Here is a 12729-nt window from a genome sequence, read left to right as displayed (position 1 = left end):
TCCCCCTTATTTTAGATATTTTAAAGTAAAACATACTGACTTACGCAAGTCTTATATTCGGCATAATAATATCGGTTTCCCAGTTGCCAGTGCCTCAAATGTCACATTGTGTTGGGGAAACATTTTCGTAATACAGGGCAGATTTAATCGAAATGTCTATAAGGTTGAACGACGATGCCATGCGGCAGTTCCGGGTGGCCAAGGTGTTCCAGGAGACGGACGAGCACAAGCTCTCGCTGGACTTCTCCCCGGACGGACGACGCCTGCTGTCCTGCGACCACTCGGCCCTCTCGGTCTTCAGCAGCACTCGGCAGACGGAGCTCTGCCAGGTGCACATGCACCACTACCTTCCCGAGGTGGCCTGCTTCACCCAGCAGGACACTCGCGCCCTGCACTCCACCTCAAAGGTAAGAGGACTCAAAGGAGTGCTTGGTGGGGGGCTAAAATACACAAAGCCAAAGGCACAAAGGACATGCTTACGTGGTTTGAGGGAAAAGGGTTGGGAGAAGGCACCGTTTCATCTTGAGAAATTCCAAAAATGTAATACCTAGCTTCGCAGAAAGCGAGGAATTTAATTTTTAAATATATATGACTAAGGATTTAATTACGACGTATAAAAGTACTGCAAGATGATGATAATTGACATGAAATACTAGTATTTAGTGTATTACAAAAATGGTTAATACAAATATATCTGTCCATGGAAGAGGTTCCAAGTGAAATGTGAAATATGAAATATGATTCCTATTCACTGTATGATTACCTATATATTTTATAAATTTACATTCCATGGAAAAGGCATTATATGATAACTTATATGATTTATAAGTTTTCTGGCCTCTTCGAATATATAAAATCGGATGCAATTCGGAAAATATGATTTTAGTATATGAACAAAAGAATATTGGTAAATATAAGAGAGAGTTGTTAATTGTTGTCTAAGATGCATTTTCATCAAATGAAGCATTGTATAACAAGTCAGAAAATAGATGATATCTTCCATTTTATATCTTTGTTATATAACTAATCCAACTTTTCTCCGACAGTATGACTTTGCCATCCGTTGTCTGGACCTCGAAACCCGTCACTGCGTCCGAAGTTTTAGTGGTCATTCGAAAAGTGTCCACCGATTGGCCTCTCAGCCGGGAAACGACAACGTCTTCGTCAGCGTGGGACGGGATGATCAGGTTTATGTGTGGGACTTCCGATCCTCCACCCATATTCATCACATGAAGAAGCTGCAAGGACCTCTGTGCGCCTTCGATCCTGCCGGCTTGGTCCTGGCCACCAGTACGGATACGGAACGAATCGAGATCCATGATGTGCGGATGCTGGGCGAGCAGCCTTGCTTGAAGTTCGTCTACCAGGTAAATGACAAGGCCAAGTGGACACAGCTGCAGTTTGCTCCGAATGGAAAGACTATGCTCCTGAGCACCGATCACTCCTGGTGCTTCAGTGTCTCAGCCTTCGATGGCACATTTCAGCAGTCCTTTACAGGTTATGCGAATCAGTTGAGACAGTCCCTGGATGCCACCTATACGCCGGACTCGCAGTTTATACTTTCTGGAGCCGATGAGGGTAGAATTCACATTTGGCGGGCTGAAGATGGATATCCCGTGGCCGTTCTTAAAGGAAATAATGTGGGTCCTGTGCGATGTCTGCGGTTCAATCCGCGGGCCACCATGTTTGTGAGCAGTGATTTGCTGCTAGCCTTCTGGATGCCCATGGCCAATGGGGTTTACGATTGGGTGGAACGCCTGCCGCCTGGAGAAACGGTTTCTTTTAAGGATGAGGAGCTTGATGAGAAGGAAGTGGAGCCTCTCAAGCCTCCCATTGCCATGCCCCAACCCTTGGTGGATATGGCACTGATAAGAACGAGATTGAATAGAAAACGGACACGCTCCCAAGTTCCCATAGTAGACCTCACCAAACAACCAGATAAAAAGGACACCTTGGAAGAAGGCGAAATAACCGATGACTGAGATTTGTAGAGATCCTTAGATTCTTAGCTAAAATAAAGGCGAAGGGCTATCAATCAACTGGGTTATCAACCAAAAGTTCTTAGACCAACTCCCAGCTGGAGACCACCTAACTTTCTGGACACTCCTTATGCTTTTGAGACACACAAATTGTTGAGTTTTGCCAGCAAATTGCACAGCTGGCTGCTTTCGACTCCCAGAAAAAGGAGTTGGTGGTCTGCAAACTTTTGGCCAACTTTTCGGGGTGTACGGAAATATATATATGTATGTGCCTTTGAAGCACTCTGACAAGCGTTTCATTTAGTTTCTGTGGCCATAAAAAGAAATTCCTCTTTTAATATTTATGAAATCTTTGAGCGAAAAGCCCCCAAAAAGAACACACAAATTGATGTTGAACTTTCACAAGTTGTAACTCCAGTTGAATATGTGGATGGTTGCTTTTCGTCTCTATAACTTTTTTTTTGAATGCTCCTCATCATGAAACTGCATTAAATGTAAACAAGCTGTGTTCTATACTGGACCCAATAATTATTTAAGGAACAAATAACATTTCTGAGGTCAATGCAGTTAAATTAAGAGGAAAGTCGGGCTACATAAGACAGTTTTAAGTGCAAGATGCAATTTTTAAATATAATTATATATAATAATATAATATTTAATTATATAAATTTAAATTTAGACATATTCTCAAATATTTATTAATTCTCAGAATATCATATTTACTAAAAGAGTCACCTTATACACTTGTTTCAGTAGAACCTTAAGTTACTTTATATGCCGAAACGAGTGTAAGTCTTGAATTAATTCAAAAATCAATGAAAAATTAGTTTGTATTTTTATATTTAATTGTGCTCCCGATATGCCTCTTAAGTTGGTAAAAAATCCTATTTTAAAGGAATATAAAACGTTTACTTTACTTTACGTCCCTCAATTTTTATGCTGTAGTTGTTTATTAATTAAACCACATTTTCAGCTTGCTATGGCAACATTTCCCATTTTAATTACTTTTTCAGCATTAACAATTTCATGCTGCCACTGCAATATTTTAACTACAATTTAACTGCTGAAATCTTCAATGTTTGATCAAAGTTGGCCCGTAAGTGTGCAACTGCCAGACACTCGAAAAGTCAACAAACTGACTAAATACACTCCTGGTGAAGGAGTTTTGGGTGTTGCAGCAGGGCAAACAGCAGGCAGGAACAATAACGATGGCAGCCGAGAACCTCTCATTATGCTAATTAAGTACAAAAGTTGCAAACAGAAACTGAGGAACTGAGAACTGAAACTAGGCAAACATAAATTAACGCATGCGACAAATGTGCGGGGGAAAAGGATTAAGTTTGGAATGCCTGGGAAAGCGGGCAAAGCGGAAACGGAAGTCGCCGTGTCGCCATTTTGATTTGCATGGACATTGCCATTAGTGCGCCAGAGATCCCTAACGAGCATCCTTTGAAGCGCGTAAATGGCTTTCTCATCTCGCCAAAAGCGGCGAAAGGAGAAATTAATTAAAAAGGTGGGCACGAAATGTAAAAAGAAACGAGCCAAGCGCGTGACTAAATTGTAAAACAAATCCCAAATGGCCCTGGACATATAGTCGCGTCCTTTTCCCTAAACTCCATTCTCTATCCTCCAGATTCCCGTTTTCCTATATCCACGCACCACAAATTCCTTTTCCCACGACGGGCTTTTGTCCATTGACGCAAGAATATTTAATGCGTTTGGTAATAAAAGCGGATTTCATTGGCCCCAAACACTAATCTTGTTTTGGGGCAATCGAATTGGAAAAACGAGTCCTAGAGGTGGGGAACTAGGACTCGGGCGTGACCCTGCTTTTTATTAAATAAACAGTAATATTATTATTCGTATTCTTCGTTAGGGAAACCAAATCACTAATGAAGGTGTCAAAAAGTATGCAACAATATATTTTAAACTTTTTTCGGGCATCTTTTAAAATGATAACAAAAAACTGTGTCAAAAAGTATGCAACACTTAATTTTTAACCTTTTCGTTTCATACTTTTGGACATCTTAAAAATAATTACAAATATATTTCTTAGTATGTTTTTATGACTGACGTATCTTTTACTTTTATAACGTATATTTATTTTTCCCCACTCTGTCATCTCTAGAACCTGTTAAGCCAGGATTGCCCTACTATTTTGGCCTTTTTTATGAACTACAAAACCGAGAAAAACTTTTGGCGAGCTAAAATTATTGAGGGATTTTATGTACTTCAGAGGCAATCGGCTTGCATGCATCGGCCAACAGGAACCAACAAGTTTTTCTTTTCACAGGCACATGATTTAAAGTCTGATTTCTTGTTATTATTAAGAATCAATTTGACCTCAATACCTCGGCTGGTTCAATGGGGTGACTGCAAGTTGAGACCTGGGGCAAACTTTTAAATTACTCAACGGGCACTTTCAATAATGGCAAGGTCCTATGTACCTCCATACTAGCATGCCCAGTCAGGGGAAAAACTTTGGCCAACTGCCGCACAAAATTTACTCCTTCGGTCGACATTGACTTGCCCGCTTTTCCTTCGCCATTTCCCTGTTTTCCCATCCGCGCTTTCGACCAAAGTTGTGTTAAAGTTTTCCTTTTCTTCTTTTTTTTTGTTCGCAGGACGCGAGGCAGGATGTCTATTTCCGCCGTTGGCGTAAAAATAACAATCGACTTGCAGTTTGAATACGTCAGAGCGGGGGTAAAGTTGGCGCCACATTTCCAGGCCCCCAGATTTGTTCTTTCCTGCTTCCCTTCTATTTTTTTTGTTATTTTTATAAGACGGCGGGATTAAGTGGATTTTTAAGTGGCAGCAGGAAAAGTGGCCACGGGCTACGGATTAGGCCGAGTGTCACGGGCGACACAATTACATGCTCGTTGTTTCCCCCTCGAAAGCGTTTTTACTCTTGTCAGGAGTGGACTTTTCCATTGGCGAGAACAACACATCCTACGGTGAAGGGGGATTCCCCTGAAAGCCCCCATATCGGAGCTGGAAGATACGATCCTGGGAAAACATACAGTGCCAGGACCCATAACCTCTAAAGTACCACACATAATTTATATTACACTTTATATTTCTGAAAAGAAAACATTCGTAAGTTTTTAAAGAATTCAGATTGTAGTCTTAGAACAACAAAAATTAGTGCCACCCAATTCTCTATGGTTTTAAAATTACTTTTCCATTAAATGTAACTTTTAGGTGTATAAAAGTATGCAACAATATATTTTATTTACTCATAACTAGAATGGAAGAAGACATGTTACTCATTGCATACTTTTATACACCTTAAATTTTATTTAATAGATTTTTCAAACCCAGAAAAAATTTGGTTACACCCTTTAAAATTTAAATTAGTTTAAATTTAAAAAAAGAAAAATTATAAAACCTAAAAACAATAGTTCTTACAAACTCCACGACTTATTAAATTAAGTAACGGCCACGTAAATTCTTGTCTTATATATAAAGATTTAAACAAAATAAATTTTTTATTTTACTTAAGACTGTTCAATTGATTTTAACTCATTTTCCTAGATATATTAAATTTAAAGAAAGAAATCTTCTCTGGCTTTTATTTCCTCTATAAGCCCAAAACCCCAACCCCAAAATCTTATCTGATTTGTTTCCTTTGCTTGTATCTCTCGGTTTGTCTTGCCCATCAATTCAGAAATACATTTACATAAACTGAGCATTGTAAATCCCATTTTGCTGCCTGAGGCGATGGCAAACTCAGAACACAGTTCGTTCAATACGCATCATTGGGTGATCCCTTCTGAAACTATAATACTGCCCCTATCTGGGGCATAAAAGTGACGAGACTGCAACAGTTTTTGAGTTGGCTGTGGGTTCAATTTGCCCTGTGATTGCCTCAAATTAACCGACCATTCGGTTCACCCTTTTGAGGGAGAGTGTGTGGGACCGATTGTGGGGACAATTGCGACGATTTGGCAATTGTCCATTCTGACCCGTCTCTCCGGCCGCCTCCATCGCTGTCAGCCAGTTGTCAGTCACTCAATCAGGCATTCAATCAAGCAATTTTCATACAAACACTCGGGTAAAAGTTGCGGAGCCGGGAACCCTAAACTTTGATTTGCAATTTTGACACGCCGCTTAAATTGGAATTTTTGCTTTCAGCTTTGTGAATTGGCCATTCGACGTCCTGGAAACGCTGGATCGGCGAAACGAATAGAGATGTCGTAAATTGAACTAGTTTTAAGAAAGTTTTACTTGAAGAGGTTAAAATAACGAGGGTTAAGGGTATTTTGAACTTAGAGATCCTACCTACTATTTGAGTTAATCTATTTGAAAATAAAGAAGGAAGTTCAGGCCCTTTTTATACCCTTGCAGAGGGTATATTGATTTCAGTCAGAAGTTTGCAACGCAGTGAAGGAGACGTTTCCGACCCCATAAAGTATATATATTCTTGATCAGCATGACTAGACGAGTCGATCTAGCCATGTCCGTCTGTCCGTCTGTCCGTCTGTCCGTCCGTTTCTACGCAAACTAGTCTCTCAGTTTTAAAGCTATCGGGCTGAAACTTTCCCAAAAGTCTTATATCTTTTGCAGGTAGTATATAAGTCGGAACCAGCCGGATCGGACAACTATATCTTATAGCTCCCATAGGAACAATCGGACAAAAAAATGAAAAAAAATTATATCTTTGGTGTTTTTTAGCATATAACCTCCAAAGCTTGGAAATAACAATTTTTAAATAATTTTGAATTTTGAATTAAATTTTATCGAAATCGGACGACTATATCATATAGCTGCCATAGGAACGATCGGAAAATTTGTGGAAAAATAATATGAAAAAAATTATAGCTTCGGTGTTTTTCAACATATAACCTCTAACGCTTGGAAATAACACTTTTTAATTAGTTCTGAATTTCGAATTAAATTTTATCAAAATCGGACGACTATGTAATATAGCTGCCATAGGAACGTTCGGAAAATTGGTAGGAAAATAATATGAAACAAATTATAGCTTCGGTGTTTTTTAACATATAACCTCCTACGCTTGGAAATAACATTTTTTAATTAGTTCTGAATTTCGAATTTAATTTTATCAAAATCGGACGACTTTATCATACAGCTGCCATAGGAACGATCGGAAAATTGGTAGGAAAATAATATGAAACAAATTATAGCTTCGATGTTTTTTGACATATTATCTTATACTATTGGGAATATCATTTTTTGTGTTTTTAAATTTAATAATTATAGCTGCAAGGGTATATAAGCTTCGGCTTGCCGAAGCTAACTTCCTTTCTTGTTTTTCATAAGCTTTAAAACAGATTAACTTTAAAGACTTATGTTTACTTTTTTCAATTTTAGAAATAATATACATTTTTTTAAGACTTGTAAGGTAAGTATAAGCTTTGAACATAATATTTTAGATTTATTTTTTTTGAAAATCTCTTTTTAACTATTATTTGATGCCAAGTAATCCCCACTAGTTCCAGAACTTCTTTGACCAACTCCAATGCCAAAAGGCATTTGTGCTCTGTTGATTCGCTTTTAAGTGACGCTTTTGGCCTTTAACAGCCAAACTCGCGGCTACCAAAATTTTTGCCTTTTTTTTGTGCGTTCACTGCTGCATCAGGGTGGTGAAAAAAAAGTTGGGAAAGTAGAGGGGCTCCTGTACGGCTCAAAGGATTTTGCAGGACTAGAGTTTACACAGGAAATAATAATAATTTAATTCAGTGAAATAAAAATCACACTTGAAGTAAAGGTTTCCTATAATATTATTTTTATTTCACTTTAATAACTGAAAGCTAGTTTATAATACTAAAATGAAACTAGACGGAAATAGACGTTCAATCCTTAGACCTATAATAAAAAAAAATATTAACTTGATCCCTCTTTTTTGTGTAATACAATTATATAATTATTATTATTATTAAAAAATCGTTTCAGCATCAACATTTTGAATCGTTTTAAGATACATTTATTATATTTCAATATATCTTAATGTTACCATGTTTATGTGACCTTCTATTAGGAAATCAGACTTTTAGCTTATACTCTATGGTTCTTGATCTTCTTTTTACATACAATTCTAGCCAACCAATAATAACTGAAGGTATAATATTTTTTCGGTGTAAGAACCAGGCCCGAAGCGTTGGTATCGGTATCGCCCGGCCATCGCAGTTGCAATCAGCTTAACAGTAACTAGAAAATAAATTGCATTCGATTTTGTTGTTACGGCTGCCCTGGCCCTGTGTTTTCCTCGCTGCTCCCGCACTTTGTGTTCTGTCCCGATTCTGGCCTTATCTGCCGGTTTTGGCCAGTTTTGAAGGGACTGGGATGGGACTGGGACTGGGACTGGGCTTTGGCCAAATGCGTGATTGGCCAGCGCGGAAAACAGACGCAAACAAAGCCCGCCGGAGAAGAGACGAGCCAGCAAAACTGCCAGCTAAGTGAAAAATGCGCTTTGGGTAACAAAACAACACAACATAGCCAGAAAACAAAAAGGAAATGCGGAAAAGCGAAGGGATTTCTGCCTTTGTTTTCTTTTCGCAGGCTTTTAATGCGATTTTTTCCCTCGCGGTGATGCAGTGATTTTACCCGGCTTCGGTGGGCAACGGGTAACAAATGTTGCCGCATTAAATAATGCCAGAAAGTATTTTTTAATTGAATTCCGCTCGCTGCGGTTTTTGCCGCTCTTAGTGCATTTATCACACCGGACAGCTATTGATATTGACGATGTTCTGGCCATTACGCGGTGGGCCACCACAATTAAAGCCATTATTAAGACTGCTGGGGAATATTTACCTTCGTTCTAAGGTTACTTAAATATTTTTTATAGTTTTAATATTTTTAAAATTTTTAAATATATTATTTTACCTTTAAAAATGTTTTCTCATGGATAACGCTATAGTCGATGGGCTCAACTTATAGTTTCCGAAGTCTCAGCGTTTATACGGACAGATAGACAATATATATACTTCAAAGGTTCGGATACTTTTATATACTTTTCCCCGAATACAGTATTATATCTTTAAAATTATATATATAAAATATAAATAATTCATTCACCTTGTACATAAATCCTTGCCAAATTATAAATCAAGTTTATCTTTTTTAACAATTAAGAGCTCATAAAAATCAGGCCTTTGCCCTTGCTAACACTTTTTTATTTTTATTTAATTTCCCTTATATTTGCCTTTTTCTTTTATGGCCCACCAGAGAGAGAACATTTGTTGTTCATTTAGAATTTGATATTCCTTAAAATTTTATTTTTTGACAGTGCTCCCTGTCCGCCATTAAAAACAGACTGGTTGGGTGTTACAGAATAAATCAAATTTTATTACCTAAGCGACAATTATTTTGACCGCGGAAATCAAAACGAGTGGCAAGCGAATGGCGAAGCTTTCGGTTTGTTTTACATAAATAAATTCAAAGCTACAAGTGACGCCCACGAGGACATCATGATTTATGCGATACAAACGCGCCCATTTCAGCCGTTTTCAGTTTGCGACTGGGACAACGCTGCGTATGAGTTATTTTAATTACAATAATGGCTTGTCAATTACCAGACAGCCTGACACAGTGTCAGTTTTTGGTCGCTGCCACATTCATCTACCCCAGCTCTTATTAATTACGCCCCGAAAATGTCATTAATTTTGGTTAGAAACCAAAATAAAAATGGAACAGGGGATTCGACTTAATTCAATTAATTACCGACTATCGTTTGTTCTTTAATGGTACTATTTACATAGCTATGCAGCAATTTAAAATATTTTAATTAAGGCCTGCGTAAGCTAATTAAAAGAATCCATGGAGAACAGATATACAATAAATGGGGGCTTAAGTGGGCGTGGCGCTGTGGGGGCGTGGCAGGCGCACACGCAACCAGTTTTTAAGCCCTATTTGTTAACTTTAATGCTCGCAGCTTTCTGCGGACCAGAAAATGGCTAGTGAAGTGAGCTAAGGCGGGAGTAGGCGTGGCCGGAAGGGGGAATAATGTGGGTAGTGAGTCCACTGAAAAAAAAAACATTTTAATTTTAAGAAAAAGTGTTAGTAAGGTACTATTGCTATTTAATTGTAACTTGCATTATCGAATTTTATTTTCTTTATTTCAATTATTACTTCAAGTTTCATAATATTATTAAATGGTTTTTACTTACTAAATAATGAATTAATTTTTTCTCAGTGTATGCATGCGTGGTTTGTTTGTTGTGCGCGGCAAATGAAGTGCGTTTGGTCCTGTGCACAAAAGGCAAAGGCAGGCATAATTTCCAGATACTCTATGGAATGGGGGTGTGGATTATATAGTGAAAAGGGGTGTTGAGGGTTTTTGGGGCGGAAAAGTGGGCGTGGTGCCTCGACACAAGAAGGTAAAAAGTATTAAAAGCCCTGATAGCCTTACCTCACATGCGATATTCATTTAGATAGGCTGGAGAGCGATTTCTTTAATTAAAATACTTTTTTGATATGAAGAAAAATGAACACCTTAAATGAATTATTAAGAATATCTTTAAGTATGGTTTGTATAATTAAGTTTACAATTTAAAATATTTAAAATTACATGAGCATGGCTTAAAATCATAAAAATTAAAGGATATATAAACAGTATTTTTCTACTTTTTAAAATATTTTTGGCTACCTAAGTTTTAAATTAAAAATGATTTAAATTTAAATAGAAAACCGAATCATTATAAAATCCCACTCTCATTTCCTCGGAAAACTTCAATTTAATCTATTTAAAATGAAAATCACGTTTCGTATTCCGCAATCCAGGTGACGATGCCAACTTTATTAGGCCTAAGCCACATGAGACCCTTTCTCAGGCACCCAAACTCTGGGAAATACTTTCCCAATCAATCCGACAGCTGCTTAAAGTTTTCCCAGGCTTTTTGTGCATCCCCCTGCTGAATACACATATTTTATTTAATGTTTGCCTTGGAACGCACAACTGTGAGTGCGTGTGTGGCTTTGTTTATTTTTACTGTCAGTTGTCAATTATTTTTATTGGCAGGTATTATTTTGTGTACACATCTGTATGCAAATTGTCAAGCACACGCGAGTGGAGGGAGTCGCAAGGGGGCTTATGGCATTTATAAATTGCGGCATCAGAGTTATGGGTGTGGGTGTGTGCGTGGTGTCCTGAATACGAGAGTGTGTGTGTTGTGTTGTTATGTGTGTGTGTTTTGTGGGAGCGTCTAAACTTGCATGTCATTGCCGCTTAATTTGTTTGCTCGGTTTCTGTTTGTCGTGCGGCACTGCTGTTGGCACACAGATTTTGCGGAGGGTAAACTAGTGGGTGGGTGCGTCAAATAAAAACTTTATGATTTAATTCTGTAGCGAAAACGTGTGTTGCACTTAGATTGGGATAAATAGTTGGGTTATCGTTGGATTAGATACAAAAAGAGATGTGTGCTATAAAATTTGGCAAAGTACGGTGCCAGCGTTTTGAAATCTCTAATAAAACTGCTTGAAAGTATGCAACAATTTATGTTAAGCCGGAAATATCTGTGGGTTTATTTCCTTTTTTTACAGCATACTTTTTTTTTTTATATGTGCCAGATTTTTAAAATCTCTTATAAAACTGCTTAAAAGTAAGCAACAATTTATTTGAAGTCCCAAAATAACTACCATAAATTTATTTGCTTATTTCACTGCATACTTTTTGACACTTTTGAAAGTGATTTCCAAAGAGTTTGAAGAACATAGGTTGATCCTTATTAAATCTGAGCTGTTTTTGGATTAAAAGAACTTTTGTTTTTATACATGTTATATTTTTACAATTTACCAGAAAGGTTTTTGCTGGAAAAACCGTAACAGGGCCCCAAAAAAATTCTCGAAAAATTCGGTAATGATTTTTTCCTGACTCCATGATCTCTACTCCTGAATTCCCCCGAAGCGGAGCTGTCTTTCGCCATTGATGGCGACTTCATTAATGCAGGCGCATCTCTTGAATGGCAGCTTCGGGCACACGGCATGTTGCACTCAAACCTTTATGCAACCACTGCCCCACCACCGTACCACCCAACCACCAACTCACTGTCGAACCACTATACAAATGCATATCCACTGTCAGCGGGGGGAGAGGCATCGGCATCGGCATCAATTCCGATTGCCAGTGGCAAACAATTTGCAATGCAACAGGAAACAATTGAATTTGCATAAAACACATGACCATCGTCAGTTCGCCGGTTCAGTTCTGCTCTTGCCAGCACTTCACTCATTGGAGCCCTGTGCCATTTCATGGACTCCTATTACATGCACAGTGGGGTTTTTCGGGAGGGGGAATGGGGGCAAGGGCCCTCGAAGGATCAGGAGAGCGACTGTTGCTCGGCAAGGATTCGCCACCGGATGCCTGATGGCTTCTTAATGAGCCGCGCCAGCAAACTCGAAACTTGAAAGGGTCAATGGTGAGCCACTGGGAACAGCTGGCTCTAATGTCGATTGGCTGCACAGTGGGGTAGATATTTTGGGTATAGAAAAATTATATAAAAAGAATCCATATAATAAAATAAGAGATAAATATATATTGTTTAATCACCACCATTTTTTAAAACCTTTTTAAAGGTGTCTAAAAGTATGCAATATTTTATTATGAAAATAAAAGTTGGGTGGCTTTGTTTTACTGCATACTTTTAGGTGCCTCTTTAAGTGTTTTCCCAATCACAATTATTTCAGATTTACCAATAATTTGCTTTATTTCTTAAATCATTTCCAAAACATCCTTTAAATTTATATTTTAATATTTCCACTGTTCCTATAGCAACTGCCCTTTCTTTATATT

General features: G+C 38.1%; 1 protein-coding gene across 2 annotated transcripts; it reads left to right on the top strand.

Moving 5' to 3' along the window:
- Nucleotides 1-119: 119 nt before the first annotated feature.
- On the top strand, nucleotides 120-1984 carry LOC119547513 (WD repeat-containing protein 82). 2 transcript variants are annotated; one of them, XM_037854406.1, is made up of 2 exons: nucleotides 120-407; nucleotides 1047-1984. In XM_037854406.1, exons 1-2 carry the CDS (start codon nucleotides 153-155, stop codon nucleotides 1980-1982), a joined length of 1191 nt encoding a protein of 396 aa, XP_037710334.1. In that variant the 5' UTR covers nucleotides 120-152; the 3' UTR covers nucleotides 1983-1984. The 2 variants fall into 2 exon arrangements, with proteins under 2 accessions (XP_037710334.1, XP_037710335.1); XM_037854407.1 differs by lacking the exon at nucleotides 120-407 and adding an exon at nucleotides 798-907.
- The last annotated feature ends 10745 nt before the right edge of the window (nucleotides 1985-12729 follow it).

Source organism: Drosophila subpulchrella, chromosome 2L (assembly GCF_014743375.2).
Source record: "Drosophila subpulchrella strain 33 F10 #4 breed RU33 chromosome 2L, RU_Dsub_v1.1 Primary Assembly, whole genome shotgun sequence".
NCBI lineage: Eukaryota > Metazoa > Arthropoda > Insecta > Diptera > Drosophilidae > Drosophila > Drosophila subpulchrella.
Note: the sequence above shows the minus strand (reverse complement) of the source record. Positions and strands in the feature narration are given on the sequence as shown.

Bases quoted from the DNA above. Each gene is read 5' to 3' on its own strand.
- LOC119547513 (XM_037854406.1), top strand. From the start codon at position 153: ATGTCTATAAGGTTGAACGACGATGCCATGCGGCAGTTCCGGGTGGCC. The intron at 408-1,046 runs GTAAGAGGACTC...TTTCTCCGACAG, and splicing joins CCCTGCACTCCACCTCAAAG to TATGACTTTGCCATCCGTTG.